At 43.7% G+C, this 19,822-nt stretch overlaps 1 protein-coding gene across 1 annotated transcript in view; it reads right to left on the bottom strand.

Moving 5' to 3' along the window:
- Nucleotides 1-978: 978 nt before the first annotated feature.
- The window catches only part of MLXIP (MLX interacting protein), a 44,013-nt gene continuing 25,169 nt past the window's right edge, over nucleotides 979-19,822 (bottom strand). Inside the window, exons 6-17 of the mRNA XM_059485005.1 lie at nucleotides 19,529-19,700; nucleotides 18,568-18,657; nucleotides 17,901-17,992; nucleotides 17,136-17,805; nucleotides 14,189-14,310; nucleotides 13,290-13,476; nucleotides 12,401-12,525; nucleotides 9,843-9,941; nucleotides 8,552-8,679; nucleotides 7,424-7,547; nucleotides 6,706-6,835; nucleotides 979-6,229 (exon numbers count right to left, since the gene is read on the bottom strand). Coding sequence (XP_059340988.1) covers nucleotides 6,108-6,229; nucleotides 6,706-6,835; nucleotides 7,424-7,547; nucleotides 8,552-8,679; nucleotides 9,843-9,941; nucleotides 12,401-12,525; nucleotides 13,290-13,476; nucleotides 14,189-14,310; nucleotides 17,136-17,805; nucleotides 17,901-17,992; nucleotides 18,568-18,657; nucleotides 19,529-19,700 — 2,061 coding nt within the window. The 3' untranslated portion in view covers nucleotides 979-6,107. The remainder of the gene's footprint in view (nucleotides 6,230-6,705; nucleotides 6,836-7,423; nucleotides 7,548-8,551; nucleotides 8,680-9,842; nucleotides 9,942-12,400; nucleotides 12,526-13,289; nucleotides 13,477-14,188; nucleotides 14,311-17,135; nucleotides 17,806-17,900; nucleotides 17,993-18,567; nucleotides 18,658-19,528; nucleotides 19,701-19,822) is intronic.

Genomic DNA, 19,822 nt, shown 5'->3' with positions numbered 1-19,822 from the left:
TAATTTAGAAATAAAGAGAGCCCTGGGCTGTGAAATCACTTACAGCAGTGATTTCATTTGGCATCATTTCCACAGAGCAAGTGTAGGTCCACTTTTGGCAGTGCTCAAGGATTAGCAGCGCCAGCCACAAAAAGAAACCACAAACTCTTCTGGCACCTCAGCTGAAGTTACAGCAGCCTCCCTGAAATCACCACTAAATCAGTAATACAGAAACAGTGCTCTGCAGCCACAGCTTCCTCCCAGAGAGCTTTGATAGCATCACTGCAATAACTCTGGCATTTGTAGTGCTTGGTCAAGAGTGAAGGCAGGCTGGAGAGTTGGTTTATCACTGTTGAAATAGAACTGCTCCTCGCTCCCACCAAAGTGCTTTATGTGAGATCAAGCTTGTGATTTCTGAAAAACTAAATGCAGGGTTTTTGAACCCTGCTGTACCTCCTGGAAATGCAGGCCTGACTCATCAGAAGTTCTCATGAGAAACATCAAATCAAAAGCACCAATCACAAGGATAACATCAACCAGCACAAACTCTTGTGCGGTGATTTTAAAATAAAATCTTTCTTTTCACTCTTCTATTACCTTTCACTTCAACTAGAGCCTCACTGCTGCTTCCACTAGGCAAGAAAATCCAAAATGCCAGGGAGGTGACAACTGAAGCACATAGAGCTGGAGTGTCCTACCAGAGAAAAACAAAAATCAGTCATTAAAGGCAGATTTATTAATTTCATTTTTAAATGGACTTAAGCAGCTCAGTGCCTAACATCGACATCAATCCCAAAATTCCACAGAGAATACAGAGCCCTGCTCTGGGAATGCCAAACACACAGATCCAAAGGTAACTCCAGCACTGTTCACAGGGCAATGTGCTCTTGTCACCTTTTAGAGCTGCAAAAAGGATGCCAAGGTTCCAACCCTGGTCCAGGAATAATTCTGCTTACCATTTCCTCAACTCCAATCAGAAAGCAAAGGCATTAAAACCAATTTCTTCCAAAAAATATCCTTTATTGTTTTGGTTGTAAATATAAAAAAATGCATTGCACAATTTAACAGACCTACTGGAAAGTGCTACATATCAACAGCACAACAGAAGTTGTCATGCAACAGAACAGGAAACCTAAGCAAAGCAAGAGCACAACCTGAAGTCCTCATACCATCAAGCTTTTTTTTTTTGTCATTTTTTCTTAACAAGAATGAATTCCATTCACTTAAAACACATTTAAATACAAGGTTAGCAGAAGAAAACAATCTATTTATTCATTGTATTGTTAAAAGGCTTGCTCGTAACATTGATATTTTTTGACTGAAAACCTCATTCATGTTGGAAAAGTTCAGATATAAAAAGTTCAGACAGTGGCTAGAAATGAATTCCATTATATACCAAAGGTGTGTTTCATTGTAACTGAAGTTCCTGTAATTGTAACTGAAGAACTCAAGTTTTAGAGATAAAGCTACAGTTTGCTTCTACCACTTCTGCTCTACACAGTAAATGAGCAGAAAATCCAACCAAGAATGAAACCAGAGAAAACTTTAACTGATGTTGTGGGAAATATATTGGGGTCCTATTAAAAAAAAAACCCCAAACCAAATAATCTCCTCTGCAATTCAAGTGTATAAAATGAGGAGTAACAGAAAAACTCTTGATGTCTCACCTAATTTAAAAAACTCCTAGAAGTTATAAACAATTGTCTACAGTCCTCCAGACTAGTGTGACTGAATCCCTAAAGAACCTGAACTGGGTGTCATCAGCCTTTTGTTTTTTGGTGGTTTTTCCATGCAATAAAGGTGGGAAGGAACAAAAAAAATAGAAAGAAAAAGGCGAAAGCAGTGAAAAACTCATTCAATTTTCAGCAGTACTTTCTAGCTGACAACATCAAGGCAAGAACTATCCATTCCAGAAACTGAGAAAGTGAAACAGCCTTCAAGTAAGCATTATCTTACTGAACATTTCTGCAGTGAGCTTCCCTCTCCTGTTCTCAAACTCCTTTTTAGGAGTTTTGGGCTTTAAAAGCAAACAAAACTAAATTTACCTGTCCCTGTCCCTTCTACCACATGTGAACACAAACACACACAGAGGAATGTAAAAAAACCTGAAGATACAAAGGGATGCAGGTTTCCAATACATCTGACAGCCCTTTGCCTTTTCAAAGACATATTTTTTTTTCTGTCTCAGATGTGGAGGTTTAAGGCCTTGCCTGTTTGCTGGGTTTGGCAGAGCACAGATTATGTCCATGTGTGCACAAGTGCTCCTGCACATGGCAGTGGAGAGGGGTGGTGGATTCAACAAGGAAGATGCAATTTTTTCCAAGCACAGAAACAGTTACTCACAACCTCAGTCTGAAAGAGTCACAGCAATGCCACACAGATAAAACCCTCTAAAAAGCCAGGGAAGTTCCACTTCCTCCATTCTCTGAATTTTCCACACAGCATCACTTTAGGGGGAACAATGGATGACTTAAGATTAATCAAATGCACACAGGACACCAAGATCTAAGGCACAGATGGAAACACTCTGGTAGCCCCCTCTTTCAAGGAATCCCTCCCCAGGGCTCTAGAAAAGCATGGAAGAACATTCCAGTCAGGTCAAATGGTATTAACCAAGAATCCTTTGGTTTTGTGCAGAGATCAGACTGTCATGGTGAAGTGTGCACTTGTCTCTGATCCTCCTCCTCAGAAATTCCTTCAATTCAAGTTTGCTCCTGGACCTTCACCCCTTACTCCTCCTGCTAAAAGGAGGCCAACAACTACAATACAAGCTAATAACTACATCAGATCATGCCCCACTTCTCCAGAATTTGTCTTTGGGGTGGGGCCATCCACAATATACCAATTAATACAATTGGAGGTCAGAAGGAACCAGCAGACAATCCCATTTTGACTTTGTGCATATCACATGCCATAAATATGTTATTTAGCCACTCCTTTGCTGAGTGAAACATGTTGGATTTGACAGAATACAACTTGTATTCAGTTATCTGGGGGTTCTCCAAAAGTTTAGCACCAGACAGATGTGCAGCACCTGCAATTCTGTGCAGACTTTAGGCACTGTGTGTTTGGCTTGCTTACTTTGGTGACACTGAGGAAATCAGAGTGCTTAAATTACAAAACTCTGAAAAACAATAAAGTATTTAAATTCTTCCATGGGTAAGAAAGAAAGACTAAGGTCTTTAAACATAAATCAAAGTGGAAAACTATGCAGGAACTAATACATACGTGGTCCATCTCTTTCCATACCAATCTTTAGTGGTTCTACTGCTCAGATGTGAGACATAAACCAGCTTTTATCCTCCTGTGTTTCCAAATGAAGTGAAATCACTCTCCTCACAAGGCTGACTGATAAAAGAATTCTGATCTGCAATAACAGGGTGACAAGAACATACTGAATCACTGCTTCAAAGAGCAGCCACATAATTTCTGGTAATTGCACTAGTGGAAAGTATCTTTTCACTTTTCCTTTCCTCCCTCCTACACTCTTGCCTAAGTAAGAAATACTTTTTTTTTTCTCTTAAAAGTTTTGCAGTTTTTTAATAGTGCTTTGAGTTTGTTTCTGCATCACAATTTGTTAAACAAGCACCTCCCCTCCAATTGTAACCAGCTCATGATGCAATCTGATGATGAGCTTTCCATCCACATCAAAACTGTGAATGGACAAAGTTTTTGGCAGTTCAGGTGAATTACCTCTGCTGATCCTTTAGGGTTGCTTTCAGTTTCCAATCCATTCTGTGAGAGCTGGGATGTCAGGGTCTCAGTCCTCAGATCCCCCTGGCCCTGAGGGATGATTGTACTGCACTGTGACTGTTGGGACAGAACTCCCACGTCATCGATACCAGAAATGGAGAAAATCACACACCATTACTGCTGACAAGCAGGGGAGGCATTAGAGAATCTGCTCATCTGAAAAGGTCAGCAAAAACTCTTGGACAATGTGCCTGCTGATTTCTTGCTAGAAACCCACACATGTTCTGAACAGACAGTGAGGTCCCTTCCAAGGAAAGGACATAAGGGACATCCCCAGCTCATCACAGTGTAAACTGATTTTACTGGAGTCAAATTCACAACTAGTGATAAAAATAGGAGGATTGAAAGCACTGATTCAAAAAATGATTCACTTATTTAACACTTCTTACCCAGATGTATCCAAAAGAATATTGCTTAATTGATTACAGCACTATGAAAGATCTGGGAATGGATCCCTCCCGAAAATCTACTCACTATTTAATTACTATGACAACCTTTACACACCATTCCTTGGCTGAGACTTGAAATTTTGTTGCTTCTGTGACAGGGACACAGGTTTTCACATGTGCCACAAACTTCAAGTTATTTGTCAAATCTACTGTAAAAAAAGAGAAAGAAAAGCATGTTTCTCTCTGCCTGCACAGAGGAGCTGTGTTGGTACAAAATTGCCCTTCTGCCTTCCCCTTCAGTCCTCAGTGCCTCCATGCAGGGAGAGGCTCACCTTTTGTGCCTTGTCCTTCCTACAGTGCTGCTCTCACAGAAGGAAAGGAAAAGCTTTTTTCTGCAAGAAAAGCCATTAGCTGCAAGAACTCAGGACAAAGGAGAAACAAGAACAAAACCTCCACCTGTGCTCAGCCCTACTCCCCATGACCATTGTTGCCTTCCAAACTCTGGCCCACCAAGTGGAGGAGAACGGGGACAATGCTGAGAAAAGCTCCTGTCCCCAAGGAGAACCTACTGAGCCCATTTCAGAGTGTGCAAGCCCCAAGTGCTCCAGTTATTCCTCATTTTCCCACTGTGAGAGGCTGCACAGCACCTCCAGCCTGCCCTTGGAACTGGAAGAAAACTGCTCAAGGGAGGTGTTCCCACCTTTGCAGAGCTCTGAACAATCAGGATCAAGTCATGAGTGGAATTACAGGGGTCATGGGATCATCCAGACTTTGAACAATCAGCAGGAATGAACATCCCAGTAATGTCCCAGGATGGACAATCACTGCTGGAACAGGACTCAGTTTACCTGCAGCAGAGCACAGGATGTGCTGAGATTGTCACTGAAAAATGTTATGTGGCATTTTGAGTTTTAAACTTATTTTTACATGTTCTATAATTTATGTTGAACAGAACCTTCCCATACAGGCCTAGCAAAGTCCTTCAGGTTTTTCAGACAGAAGGCAAAAAGCAAAGTAAGACAAAGAAGCAAAGAACGGACTGCAAGTCTGTGTGGTTTGATATAGCTTCTGAGATAATAAAAAAGCCAATTTTTTAACATAACAAACTCAATTCTTGTCTCTGAAGTGCTACTACATTTACCTATGGATGTGTTTTATATGTGCACATTTTGTGAGGATGGCAGCTGAACTGTGTAGAGTGCAAGAAAACAGTTAACTAGTTAAACTGATATAAATTCATGCATTTATCCTAATTGCAGAATTTATACAATCTAAAACTGCTGTCTTGCACTTACTGCACAGCCTGCTACTCCCTTACAATGGCTATATAAAAAAAATTAAAATCAGCTACTTTATTTACTAGAAAATAAAGCACGTCTTGAAACTGATCAAATGCAATGATACACTCATTAAAATAAAAATACACAAAACACAGCCTGAGATTTTAATTCTAGTATTTTTGCCATGAGTTGACATCACTGACAGATTTTTCTTCTCCTTTGGTTTTTCATATGATCCTGTTTAACAATTTTCACTATTCAAGTAAAACATATGGAACCAAATACCAGAGAACAAAATAAAAAGCACGTTTTGCTTCATGAAATCAGAAGTATTTTTTCCCCTTGAAGAGCACATTCCTTGGTGCACAGGATTTACACTTCAGAGAACTGAGGGCGTTCCATTAGTTGCATAAGGATGCATTGATGGAGATCTATTGCTGCCTGCAGGGCTCAAACCTGCTGAGTTTACCTGAGCTTGGTGGTTTTTTCTCACTGACAGAGCACAGCACAGCACTGGAGAGGAACCCAAACATTCTGACAACGCTGCATCACCTGCACCTCTTCTCAAGGCAGGGCCGGGTGCCCTGAACAATGTCTCTGGTGATGGAGAGAATCCTTTCTAAAGTGCACTGACTGGAGGAGCCTGGGCAGGCAGGGCCTGGCAGGGTCTCCACCCCTGGGACAAGCACCTCAGTGTCTTTGGCTGTTAGGTGTCCCCAGCTCTCTTGTTCACCTTCGTCACGGCCTCGCGCGCCTGCTCCGGCAGCCGCTGCGGGTCCGACAGGATGGAGGTGCTCCTGCTCAGCTGCCGCAGGGTGTTCAGCACCACTAGGGAAAAAAAAGGGCAGGAAAGCATCAGGAAAAGCTATTAATCTGATTGATCTCTCTTCTGCAAAATAGAGCATCCCTTGACAGCTATAAATGTAAATTAAATACTTGTGAAAGGCAAAAGGGAATGAATCAAGCAGTGAGTCCCAAACAGAAGGTCACTCCAAAGCTAAATACAAATCTCAGAGGTCTTCCCTCATTATGAGATAAATCACACTGCCAAACATACTCCAACTAGAGCCAAGCCTTTGAAATTTAAATGTAGTTAAAGACTGTTTAAATTCTGGCATATTCAACAATTTTTTTTCTGTCTTCACAGTCAGAAGAGGCTCTTATTTTTTCACTGAGCTAACAAAAAGGAAGCAAAAGTCACATTCAGCATCATGTGCTTTCTCTGTCACACTCTGACTTTTAAGAAATGCTATTATATCTTACTTTCTGTGATTTGAAGAGCTGCTGGATGGAACCTCACTTACTTGGCCTCAGAACAGGAAGAGAACAGTGCTGATCCAACCAGGCCAGTGCAGTTTCATTCAGATCCTTAAAGCTTGTTGTGGAAACCATCCCATTGAAGGACTCAAACAATGGCTTAATAATAATGCTGAACTGCAAACCACCAAATGTTAAAGGAGACAACAAAGGGGAGTTCAAGGCATTCTATGGGAAAGGCTATGGCAGAGAAAACACTGGATTTCTAAATGGACTTCAACTGCCAGAGGGATTGCAATGAGAAAAAAATTGAACCCTAGTTCCTAGTGATATTCACCATATTTTGCAAAATTCCTCCAGATAGACCTGAAGAGGAAAAAAGGAAAAGGGAATGTGCAGATTTTTTAATAACTTCAGTAACTGTACTTTTTCTTCCCCTGAAATCTTTGCTATTGTCTATGTACGTTTCCCAAAAGCCAAATAGAGCTGTAGTTACAGCAGAGCCCACAAAAGATTTCTTGCAGTACAAAAACCTAGGAAGAAAACCTTGCCTCTGCATTGCCTTTTACTTTGCAGTTACCTCCCACACATTGAGGTGAACAAAGTCAGCAAGCATCCATATCCACACACAGATGTGGATGAAAACTGAGGACATTTACTATTTACGTAACTCAGCTTTAAGTCACAGCATCAGAATCCCAAGTTCTTGGCTCTAAAAATACCAGTACCAAAGCCCAAGCTCATCAGGTTGGTATAAAAGGATACAATCCAAAACTTCCAGTTCTGCAGGGTCCTGCTCCTCACGTACTCATCAAACATCTTCCTCATGTGGTCAAACCTCTGCCGCGTTACGGGAACCCCGGTAGCAGGGAGCTGCCGCTGGCAAGAACTGAGAAGATGTTTGGAGGTCAGAATCTCACCAAAAAGGACACATTTCTCTTCCAGACTAAACTGCAGCAGGAGAAAAGTGTGTATTCCTGGTATCTCTGCTGGAGGGGCTTCCCAGTGCATGATCCTCCCAGAGTGTAACTGCTCCAGTCAGGAATAAAAACTGTTTTCCCAACAACTTGGTCAATATTCATGCAGCAAAGTGATTTATGAAGCTGCTACAAAAACTTCTGGTTACAAACAACAAAACTGAAAACAAAGTATAGCATAGAAAAAAGTAATTTTGGGCATCCCTTAAGGACAAGGCACATTAGGAGTCAAGGAAAAATTTACAGTTACTCCTAAGCAATGGTACAGAAGAAAATGTAATGGAGATTCTTATAAAACAGACCAATTTAAAATAAAACTAAGCAGACTTCATTATATTTTGCAAGAAAAATAAAAATATTTTGATTTACTGCTAATTTTAACATCATGCCTAAGCCTGAAATTTCTGCAGATGGAAGTAAAGCCAGTGCAGTTCTCAATGTGCTTTGCAACAGTACATAATCATAAACCCACAGAGCAAACTGAGGCACTGGAAAGGTGAAGTGATTTATAACACAATATATGTTCAGCCAGTAGCAAACTCCTGAAGTTCTCCTCCCAAGTTCTATGTCTTATGTACTCAATCACAATATTCTGTAAAACTGACTGCATTTGAGAAGAAAACTGCAGCAAAGCCATTGTGAAGAGTGAGAGTTCCATCACCAATGAATTTCTAAAAACATCCTAGCTGAATTCTTCCCAGAACTATTCTGACACATCCTCCCTGATGCTGCCACTGTTGTGCATTCCATGCTCAGAGCTTGCTGAAACTCCACACAGTTTGCACCAGTGCCCATCCCACAGCAGCTCTGCTCTGTCCAACCCCCATCTGCTCCCTGGTGTGGCACTGAGCACCCCCTCCCTGCTGTTTGGCACCACGGGAGCTGCTGCTCCGGCCCTGGGAGTTCCCGTTCTCACAGGATGGTGGCGTTCAGCTCCTCGATCTCCTCCCGGAGCCGCCTTGTCTCCTCCTGCATCTGGCTCCTCTCCTGCTGCAGCTTGGCGATGTATTCCACTGTCTTCTGCAGAGTGATGGCGTGGCTGATCTAGGCCAAACAGACACACAGCTTAATTCCTGCAATCACCTGAGGTTCATCATGAGTTTGTCCTCCTAACCTGCACTCCAGCACCTTTTCATTCCCCTTCACTGTGTGTAAAAGCACAGGGTCAGGCAGAGCAAAACACTTCAGATACTCAACTCTGCGTTTCTCTGAATCCTCTTCAAACTCCAATACAAAGAAATGTGGCTGTAGGGGTTGTTTTCTTCCATAAGTTACAATTCTGCTACTTTGTTGAAAGAAGTATTTTAATAATTTAAAATGTTTTATTCCATTATCTGTCCTCTTAAAAATATTTACAGTTTTACTTAAGTAGTGAAGTACGTGCTACATCTCCAGACAGATTTACAGTGCTGGTAGTAGCACTGCTTTAAGTTGACAATATAAATTATTTCGTTTGGGAAACCTGGAGTTTTTAAATAGAAGGACCCATCAAAGGAGATAATAATACTCTTTAGTTTGGAGGAACCAATTAAAAATCTGCTCTTGAGAAATAAAATAACCAGACATTTCAGTAAAGCTGAGTTTTCAAAAAGGACTTCCTTTCAAATAGGCTATTCAAGCCAGGAAGTGAAATTCTGACAACATATCACCTAAATTTCTGAAATTATAAAAATGATAAAAACAAATCAACATGTTGCACAAAAAGCTTCCACATTTTCCATGTTTCAAAGCTACTGGTATTTAAAGGACACTAAAAATTTTGTTGTGCAGATACATCTGTATTTCAATTTAGTGAACTAAGTTGACTGGTGTAGCCAGATAAGGTTTTTCGTGTGGACAAAGTCATTGGACAATGAGAAATCAGTTGGGAATTTTTTTCTCTGTGAACCCAAGCACAAGTGACAGGTGAAAGGGGGGAAAAAGGCCATGATTCTTAAAGACAGCTGGGTGGTGTAAAGAGTCCTAATGAGATTTTCCAAATCATCTGAAATGACCATGCTGGGAGGCAGAGATCTCAATGGTGTGGAAATCCTAGGAATTTACCTGAGCTTTACCATTCTACCTCTGCTCACTGCTGTGTTCCAGCAGTGTGTTCTCTGCTGTGCTCAGCTGTACTCAGCAGTGAAATCACTACATTTATTAACAAGACTTTTGGAATGGCTCTTTCTTACATTTCACATCAAACCAAGTGCTGCTGCAGTACTTACCGACTTGGAGTTGGCTGACACCAAGCTGTTCAGAGCACTGAAACCAATCTTGATATTAGACCTTCGTTTTTGTTCTGAAAGATGCCTCATCCTTCGATTCTGCATAAATAAAACCAGCTCAGTCTGTGTTGTTCTCATTACTGTTCTACTGCTATGACTATTTCAGCTACTCAATTCAGTGTCATTTTTGTTGACTTGCTGGCATTCATGGCCTCCCCTGGAACAACTCTCCACAATCTTAATAATGAATTGACAGTGTGTTTGTGGACCAACCCACCTCTGACACCTGCACCTATTCTAAGCATCACATGCCAGGATGGCAAGGAGAAAATATCAAAGATATTATATCACCTGGAGGTTCTAGGCTTGTACAGTATGCACATGATTTGTTACTTGCCAGCAAGGCACACAAATGTTTGAAAGATTTCATTTGTCTGTGGAGTGCTTTAGCAGAAAGTAAAGGACATCCCACATATCTTTCTAGGCTTCAGCTGTGTCATCAGGAAGTAAAATATTTAGGATTTATATTAACAAAAGAACAAAGATCAGTAGACCCAGAACTGGTCCAGGCTGTGACAAAAATACCTCACAATCAGTAACAAAGAAAACAACTGGCAGGATTTTTTAGGCACAGGAAGATCCTGCAGGCCCTGGATCCCAGGGCTGGGGAGCTACCTAAACACTGACAGGAGCTCCCAAGGTCGGTGCCAACAGAAAGAAAAGGAGCCCTAGTTTCTGCTCAGGCACTGGGAATACCAGATTATTCCAAGGCTCTGAGCTGCCGAGGACAAAGGAGCAGCCGGCAGATCCCTTCCCAAAGCTGGGGCCACACCGCCGCCCTGTGGCTCCTGCCCAGCTCAGCTGGAGCCTGGAAGAGCCAGGGATCATCCCTGGGATGGTTACACTGTCACAGCCACAGCAGGGACACACAGAAACCATCCAGGAAGGAACAAAACGACTCCAGATACAACTCTGAAAATCCCCACTCCACACAGAGCTGTGTGCCAGGCGTGTGAAGGAGGTGCAGAGACCAAAACTGCAACAGCCCAGGGATTTCTTTGTTCTGAGTCCCTCTCTTGCAGGAGCAGCCCAAGTTGCTCCCATTACTCAATTACTGCTTTCTCCTGGGAGCCTGCCACAGGAAACCTGGGATGAAGGAAGTTCTTTAACAGAGTTTGCACTTTGAGAACACATTTCTGGAAAAGTGAGGCTTTCTGGCAGCAGCTCACCATAACCCCACTTTATAATGGAGGAAAGCAATGTAATAAAGCAGTGAAGTGGTTGCCCAAAACCACAGAAAATGCAGGTTCATGAGCAGGACTGAGATTTCCAGTGCACTCCATGCTTTGCCAAACTGAAATAACCATGTTCCCTAGCAATACAGAACTGTTTAATCTAACTTGACAATACAGAGGAACAAAAGCACATGCATCTGGACTCTGGCAAATATCACTGTTTCTCCCTTGTCTTACAAAAGAGTTACTAACAGTACATATCCAAAGCAATTCCTGTGAGAGCAGGTGTGTTTACATGGCTGTAAAGCTGTGTCTTTGCTTTTCCATCTAGTGACCACTTCCCCACCATCAGCCAGCTCTACTAATTTGTTCCTTTGTTACCTTACTCTAGCAGCAGAACAGACTGCATGCAAGGCTTGTGAGCTCTCATGCCAAGCAAATCCCTGCCAGCTTTTCTGAGTAACTTGCAGCATGGTCACCAAGGGGCAGTTCTGATTGTCCTCTGCAACAGACCTAGACCTGAGTTTAGTCACAGGCTGCAGGTGTTAAACTTACCTTTCTGCCCTAGAGTAACCAAACTGCCACCAACTCACAGGGTACACAGAGCCAGAAGGGGGCTGGCACTTGCAGAACTGTTAAGTAATGCTCCCTCCCACAACAAAATGAATGAGAGGGTTACAGCTGATTGTTCTGCTGGGGTTTTCATGGAGAAGTTTCTCATATCACCACAGAAAGTGTTCTGACAAGGTCAGCTGTGTGTGAGGTACAACCAGCACTCGGGTGCTATCTCCAGACCGCCCAGTTCTTACCCCAGTGATTCTCCAAGGGTTTTACAGGTGTAACTCGTAGAGTCTGTGGAGCTGCTGCTCTGTGGAGCAGCAAAGCATCACTGGAGACATGTAATAACTCAGCAGGTCAAGAACTCCCCCTCCAGTGATGGCCAGAGCCCTGCAGACTGAAGAGCCCCAATAGAACAATGGCAAAAAGCCACAGTTTAGAACACCAAGCCTGAAACCTTTGACAAGTGAACTGACACCTGTCACAACACTCCTGAGAGCCACAGCAGGAACTGCTGTCATGACCATAAGGACCTGCAGAGGTACAGCAAAGCCTGGCCCCTCTGGTGACACGTCCCTGAGGAGCAGAGTAGATTAGAGTCTGACATTTTGGATTGCACAGAGCAGCACAGATGCAACAGCAAGATAAGCCTTACACACAATGCTACTGTCCTGAAGCACAACTTTCTCTAGCTATGCTCAGACATCAGGACAGAAAAGCAGCTATGAAGGCAAAGAAAAGCCCCTCAAAGGAAAGGACACACACCTTAAGTGCAGCCACAGCAGGGTCAGTGGCAGGTTTTCCTGAGCAGCTGTTCTGAGGAGACTGGGGGCTGGGGCTCTGCTCAGAGTTGCAGGGGGAAGCCTGGCCTGAATTCTGACAGTCCCGGCCTTCAGAAAGGAAAAAACACAAGACACATTAACAAACAACTTTCTGTAGCAAATGTAACTGCTGAAAAGTTTCTACTCAGAATTGAACTGAAATGCAGTCAGCAACCAAATTACACTGTTTGATGCAGCAACCACGTGCTAGAGAACATCAGGACTGCTGGGAAAGCTGAGGACATGATGTCACATGACACATCCTGAATAGCAAGATGTAATTGTCCTTCCACACATATATTTCAGCAAAGGCATGTTGGATGCACAGGATGTGACTCCATTGTCCTGCTGGGCTCCCCCATTTGTCTCTAAGGCCTGGAACATGATGGTGGACACTTACAAGCCACTGACCACCAGAACCAGCCCAGGGAACACTCTGTCAATGCACATGCAAAAGGAATCTTTGCACTTACCTACAAGGATTGTGTCTGAGATCCTCCAGTCAAAATCACAGCTATGACACTGAACAACAAACCTATTCAGCACTTCCTACACAGATGCCTTTCATCTCTTGGTGACTACGACAGCACATCCTTTTAGAAAGGAGCCACTCACAGGAAACACAAAATCACAGTTTGTGGGGATGCTGCACAGTCATTTAAGACAAGAAATTGGAAACCACTGGATCCATTTGAAGCTGTGGGGTAGAATGGCCTGAAAAGCTTTTCCTTCAAAAATTATCCAGAGCTCCTCAAGGCCCATTTACACCCTGCCTACCCAACAGAAACACTTCCATGTTCAGGAGAGAGAATGCTTACAGCTTTCTAACTTACTAGGTGTAGGTGAGGGAACTTGTGAACTGCTACAGTGAGAAGGGATGTGCTCTCCTTTCACCAACACATCTTGGACTACACTAGGAGGAAAGAGATGTGAGACTGTGGACTGGCTTTGTTGACTACTTGGTGCTCGCTGTGCAGGACCAACCAGAATGTTACTACGGAACTCCGTCACCCCGGGAGCCTGGGAACAGCACAGAGACAGCACAGAGAAAAACAGAGAGAAAGAGCAGGAGGGGCAGAGGGAGAGAAGGGAAGAGAGAAAGGACAAAGTGGGGGGAGAGATTAAGAAAGAAAAAGAGAGAAAGAGAGATTTGTTACCTTGCCTTTCACTAAAAGCAGCAAATTAATACATGATTAACAATCTGATGACATGAAACAAGGGCTAATATATAAGGAATTGGCAGGCACCAAAGTCAGGCTTCTGGCAGGAGACCAGTATCCTTTCATAACTTAAAGCAGTATTACAACACATCAACAGCATAATATACTAAAATCTATCTCCATCTTCCTGCACACAACATATTGGGGAAACCCACTCACATCCCCAATGCATGTTTTCCAATATGGCAGTGGAAAGGTGAGCTCCCTGGGCTCCTTCCAGCCTCTGCACTGTTAAAGCACAAACCATCCCCATCCACAGCACTGTGAGTACAGGCCTCCTTGGAATCTTACTGTTGTGTGAGACAGAGCCTGTCAAGACTATAAAGTGCTTCCAAGCCCATGAAGTGGCTACATTAAAAACAAGCAAACATAAAGCTGAATGCACAAATGCATACGTTGGGTAACAGATGATTTACTGGACTTGTTACCCGCCTGAGCACATTATGGCTCTGACTACTCGCAAATAACAGGCCTAGAAAACAAATATATAATTTTTTTTATCTTCTCCTTACTCTGACAATTCCAGCTGGTGCAATTGCAACATTAGACTGAGACGTGGCTGGCGTCAAAATCCCCTCTCTTTTTAAAGGTGCTGGAGTTACAATCACAGCTCTGGACTGTCCCTGAAAGGCAGCTGAAGAACACAATTCAGTTAGAATAGTTAATGATACAAAAAAAAGATGGAAATTATTTTGTATGAAATAACTTGTCATTAAACATGGGCATGGATCAATGGGCATCTATTTGCTACTATGTCACTACAGTATAAAATGCCACGAAGTCTTCCAATAATCTCAACCCCTTTAATTCAGTACAAAGGACTTGAACACTCCAGCTATTTCTGAGTTTACCAGCATCACTGTCACTGTTTCACTGTGAATTTACAGAGGTATGTGGTAACTCAGGGAGATACAAAGTGTCTTCATTCTGTCAGAGCTGGGTTTGACAGGAGAGGACCATCTTCAGCTCTCCTCTTCCATCCACACTTTGGGACCTCAGGCTTGCTCTGCTGACCCAGGAAGGGTCAAGGACTCAATACTTCATGGTTCCTCATATATGTATCTTAAATCCTTTCCCTCAGCACTTCAGCCTACCAGCTTCTTTCACTATCTGGTATTATAGCTGCTTTAGATGACACACAACCACAAGACAATCAAATGTGATTGGGAATCAGCATCAAAATTCCACAAAATATGCTACAGAACCAAGAGTCCTGCAGTGTTTAGGCAGCTGGAGGCAATTCTGAATAGGAGCAAATGTCTCCATATGAATCTGTTAAGATCTCCATGTAACCAATGCAGATGTGCAGTTACTACCATGGCATTCATGCTGACATTGTTCTTGCCCAGTCTCTACAGAACATGACTGACCATCCTAAGCTGTCACTAAGGGAAAAATCAGGCAAAGACACAGCTTCTGTCTGGGCTTTGATAAAAATGAACCAAACATATTTGGCTTCTCTCTTGGCTGCACTGGTTCAGCTCTCTTTTGTACAAATAAAGTCATGATGCAGGAGAAATGTCAGCACAGCTCAGCCCCTGCCAAGCCACCCCTCTGCAGCTCAGCATCAGCACCCTGAAGGACACACACAGCAGGACAGGGAGACAGTGCAGGGTTATCCAGTGTCCCCTCCCTGACAGTGTCACCTCTGCCTGACAACACCTGAGTGTTTTGACTCAACTGGAGTTTCTGCACAGTCTCCATAAGAGAGGCCTGGGGATTGCACAAACCTTGTGCCAGCCTTGTGGCTCTGTCACTGACACAGGGAGTTCATTCTTTGAGCATTCCCACATCTAAAGCTGGAATCACAACCTTTCCACTGTTCACTGACATTCAGCTGGACTTGTGACATCTCTATTGCCCTCAAGAGCCTACTCTGACAGTGCATTAATGCTGCTGCACAGGCTTGGCCTTTCTGACTTCCACACTCGGGGACCTGCAGCAATCAGTAACAACATTTAGAAGTCACTTTTCATGAATCATGTTTCTGTCCTATGAATGCATCTTTTACAGACTTTCCTCTCCAAATCAGCACATTTATCATGAAGTGGTGATAGCAGTAAAGTCTTGCACCTGATGAGACAATCTGTACAGGTTTTTGGGTCCTTATATACGCAGCATTTTAAACATCAGATATAATGTAATTTGCTTTACAGTCAGGAGATGATTTGTTTGTCCTGAACACAAATTACAGGCAGAAATGGCTCAGTTACAAGTACTGATGTTTATTCTGTTTCCAAAAATAAAGCTCTAGTATTTATATAAATTCTTGGATTTGTCCCCTGAGCTTGATGTCCCAGTAGTTTAGGAACACCATGATCCCCAAATACATGCCACTAATCTAGATGACAAACAAACCCACTGGTTGTGATGGTCTAGAAGTAAATGGTGGAGCACTGGGAAAGTAATATATGGGGTGAGGAACAACCCAGGAAGCCCTGAGAAAAGCAGGAGCAAAGGCTTTCTGAAAATGAGCTGCCTACAATCTTTACTAGGTGAGAAATGCATGTCTCAGCTGCTGAAGGTACAGGGAATGTTGGTTTATAACACACTGCAGATAGGAACACTGCCATTAACACCCTCATGCTTTTAATCATGGACCAAATTGATCCCAGTGACACCCTAGAATTCCATCTTGGGTCTGTTCTTCTCCTGAACAGTGATTTTTCTCTTTGGTGGATAACCTCACTGTCAGGCCCTGGCAGACACACCTACTCCCCAGTAAAGCCTGTTTAACATTTCTCCTCCAGGCAGGCTTTTTCTTGAATTGTTGTTGCACATTTCAAGTGGCTGAAGTCACTTGGCCCCCAGCCAGCACAAGTCTAAAAACAGACTGCAATAACCCCAAGAGTGTTCTGCCTGTCCTGCTCCAGCCTTGAGCTTTCCTACAAGAAACATCACAAGATAAATTCTCGCTCCTTATCTTGTTATTCTTTGCCTTGTGCAGTGCCAGTGGCTCCAAATCCCACCCAGTGTGGAAGTCCCAGGTGTTCCTACCCTGACATGAAACCCACTCCTGACTTAAAGCATCTCAAGGGTCTCTAGACTGCTTGAGCCAAAGATTTCCATCTCCCTCAGGAGAATCTCCTCCTCCACTGTGGCTGAGTGCCCTGAGGGGCAGTGAATCACAACAGCATCACTCCTAAATCCAGGGCTTCTATGGGGCAGGAGCACACAGCTGCTGCAGCTACACAGCCCACCACAGATGATACAAAAAGAGACCCCCTTTTGCAAGTCAGCTTTTCACACTCAACCAAACTGCTTCCAGTCCTTGCAGCAGTGCAGAGCATCCCGCTGAACAGTGCAGCCACTGCATTCAGCCAGTGGATTCAAGGGTTCCATGGACACACTCAGCAGCTCTATTTTAACTTATTATGTTAAGCAAGAAAAGCAAGGAGGTCTTTTCCTCCTGCTAGTCCCGCTCAGAAAACAAAACCATCCTCCCACAGTGCTCCTCACCTGGGGTGATGAAGGCATTCTTTACCACTAAGGACACTGTTTCAAGCTTCGGAGCAGGCACTATTTTGTGTGACTGTTTGGGCCTCGTCCCAGCACTGGCCAGAGGAACAGGTTTGGGGAGTGCAAATGTCAGCTGGGACTGCAGCTGGGGCCGGGGCTGCCCCTGCACAACAGCAGTCTGGAAGGCCAGGTTACAAGGCACTCCTGCCCCCGGCTGCTGCGTGGCCAGGACCAGGCTCTGGCTCTGGCTCTGGCTGAAGGTGGTGGCAGGGGCGTTGTGGGTCAGCGTGGCAGAGGCCGTGTGAGTGATGACCGAGGATTCGCAGAGGCCGAACTTGGGCGTTTCTGGAGCGGCGAAGGCGGCGGGGGCGGGGCTCAGGCTGGAGCCGAGCGGCACCGCGGGCAGCGGGGGCGGCTGCGGGGCGCCCGCGGGCTGCAGCAGCGGCAGCGGCGGCTGGAACACCGACATGAAAGTTTGTGGCCCGCTGAGAGACGCGTCAGGAGGGAAGTCTGCCGGCTGGATGAAAGATCCCCCACTTCTAATGCTGGAGCACTGGTCAGCAACGACGTCAGGAATGCCAGGAGCAGGTACTGAGGAAGGAATGAGTCCATCGCTGATGTTCCCTGCTGGGAGCGTGCTGGGCAGCGAACCCGACGGCAGGACAGGAGACTGAGAGAAGGAAATATCACTGACTCACACATGCCTGAACTCCTCCTGAGAGCACAGAGCTCATGGCAGAACCTTCTGTTTGAAACCTCTCTTACCTGGGACGAGTGGCTGCTGCTGTCTGTGGTAGCTGAGCTGACAGCAGACACGGAAGGGAAATAATTACTGGAGCGACTGGGAGTGAATAATTCTGAAATATGAAAAGCCACCTATTAATTTTCTGCTTTTCACACTTGAGATACAGCATTGCTAGATCTTAACATTCACAGGAGTATCAGTATTATTTAACCAATAACAAAACCATGAGCTTTTTGCTTCATACAGCTGCTGTTGACTGAGCAGTGAATTTTGTCTTCAGAGGAACTGATCTCTGACTCCTTCAACTTCCATGCAAACTGGGACAATGCAAAAATCAGTCCTGTTAAAGGTTCATCTACACAGAGACAGCCAAGAGCTGATACTCAGTGAGTCCCACAAAGTACAGTTATGTGATGCAGACTGCTTGCAGAGCCAGCAAATAGATATCACTCTTTACTTCCATGAGGATCCATAACCATCAAAGTTGACAGCAGTAGTTCAGTGTTATATGGAATTCTTGACAGTGCCATAAAACATTCAAAGACAAACAAAATGTTAAATGTCTTCATCACTAAGAAGTGTGAAATGGGGAAACCTTAAATGTTTGTAGTACTTGAAGTTTTATTTAAAACCTAATTCATAAATCACTGCAATACTTAAGAAATTAGTGAACTCTATGATTCTTACCCTGAAAAGGTTCAAAAGTATCCATAAAATCAAAATTTGGCTGGAGAGGAATAAGCCCTGGTTGAATCATGTCAGCATTTCCTAAGTGTCCTGCGAAATTCAGGAGACAGATTAGATTAGCTTCCCATCACTCACATAATAACAGCTGCAGGAATAAAACACTCCACAGCCAGGCTTGGCCAAGATGTTACAGAAAAACTGCTGCTGAAAGGAACTGAGCATCTGCTTCTCTTCAGAGCTACAGCACAATCCAGATATCAAACCATTGGGCAATGAAACTTTCAATTGCTAAAATGGAAGGGGTGAAACCTGAAGGCTCTAATTGAGCTGCACTACACAAAACCTTGCTGGAAAGCACAGCCTGATCCACCACAGCTCATAACAGAGAATTTTAAAGTAAACCATCACCCATTTAATTTGCCTTGAGTACAATTAATGTAAACCATGGCTGCTCTGGAGTTGCTCAGACATCCCTGCAGCAAGGATGGTGAACAGAGGACATGTGCTGCCCCATCAGACAGTCACAGCCTCCAGAGAAAGTTGAATAGCTTTTGGGATTGTTTGTACAGATGAAACTTGCACTGATTCTTCCGGACAAAGCCAAACAAAAATACACAGGCACTCCCTTAAAAATACACACACAACTGTGCTTTGAGATAAATCCCAATGTCTTCACCACTGATAAAGTAAATACTGGTCATTACAGATTTATTCAGAGCAACATCAGGGGGCAAAGCTGGGAGCAGCACAGAAGAAGCTAAGACAGAAATTAAATTTGGGTCATTAATTCTATATGGATATAGATTCTATAACCTACAGAATCATAAGACAGCTACATCCCCTGACCTGTTTTTATCTGTATCAGCAATATAAGATCGATTTCTTAGGCAAGACTACAAGAGCAGCAAACCAGAGTGTTTTTAGGGGTTCTCACTGCAGCACAGCTACAGCCAATAAATACCTATGTCCCTGGAGTTTGGCCAGGAAACCAGCTGATGTGAAGAGAGTGTGGAGAACAGGGTGTCGGTGAACTCGGACATGAGCATGTCTGCATCCAACAGGCTGCCCTCCTCCATGGGCACAGGGGTTTCTCTGCCATACCTTCTTTTTTGCCACAGAACCACATCATCATCCTGCCAAAGGAAAGGAGGAGAGGTCAGGCTGCCTAGCAATGCCAAAGCAGGCTGGTGCATGTCTATAAAAGCAGCCCTCGTTTTTCACATTTTTAAAGGAAGAATCTCTCTTTGAGGAGCCA

Source organism: Ammospiza nelsoni, chromosome 18, assembly GCF_027579445.1.
Source record: "Ammospiza nelsoni isolate bAmmNel1 chromosome 18, bAmmNel1.pri, whole genome shotgun sequence".
NCBI classification, from domain to species: domain Eukaryota; kingdom Metazoa; phylum Chordata; class Aves; order Passeriformes; family Passerellidae; genus Ammospiza; species Ammospiza nelsoni.
This window is presented reverse-complemented; position numbering and strand designations above follow the sequence as displayed.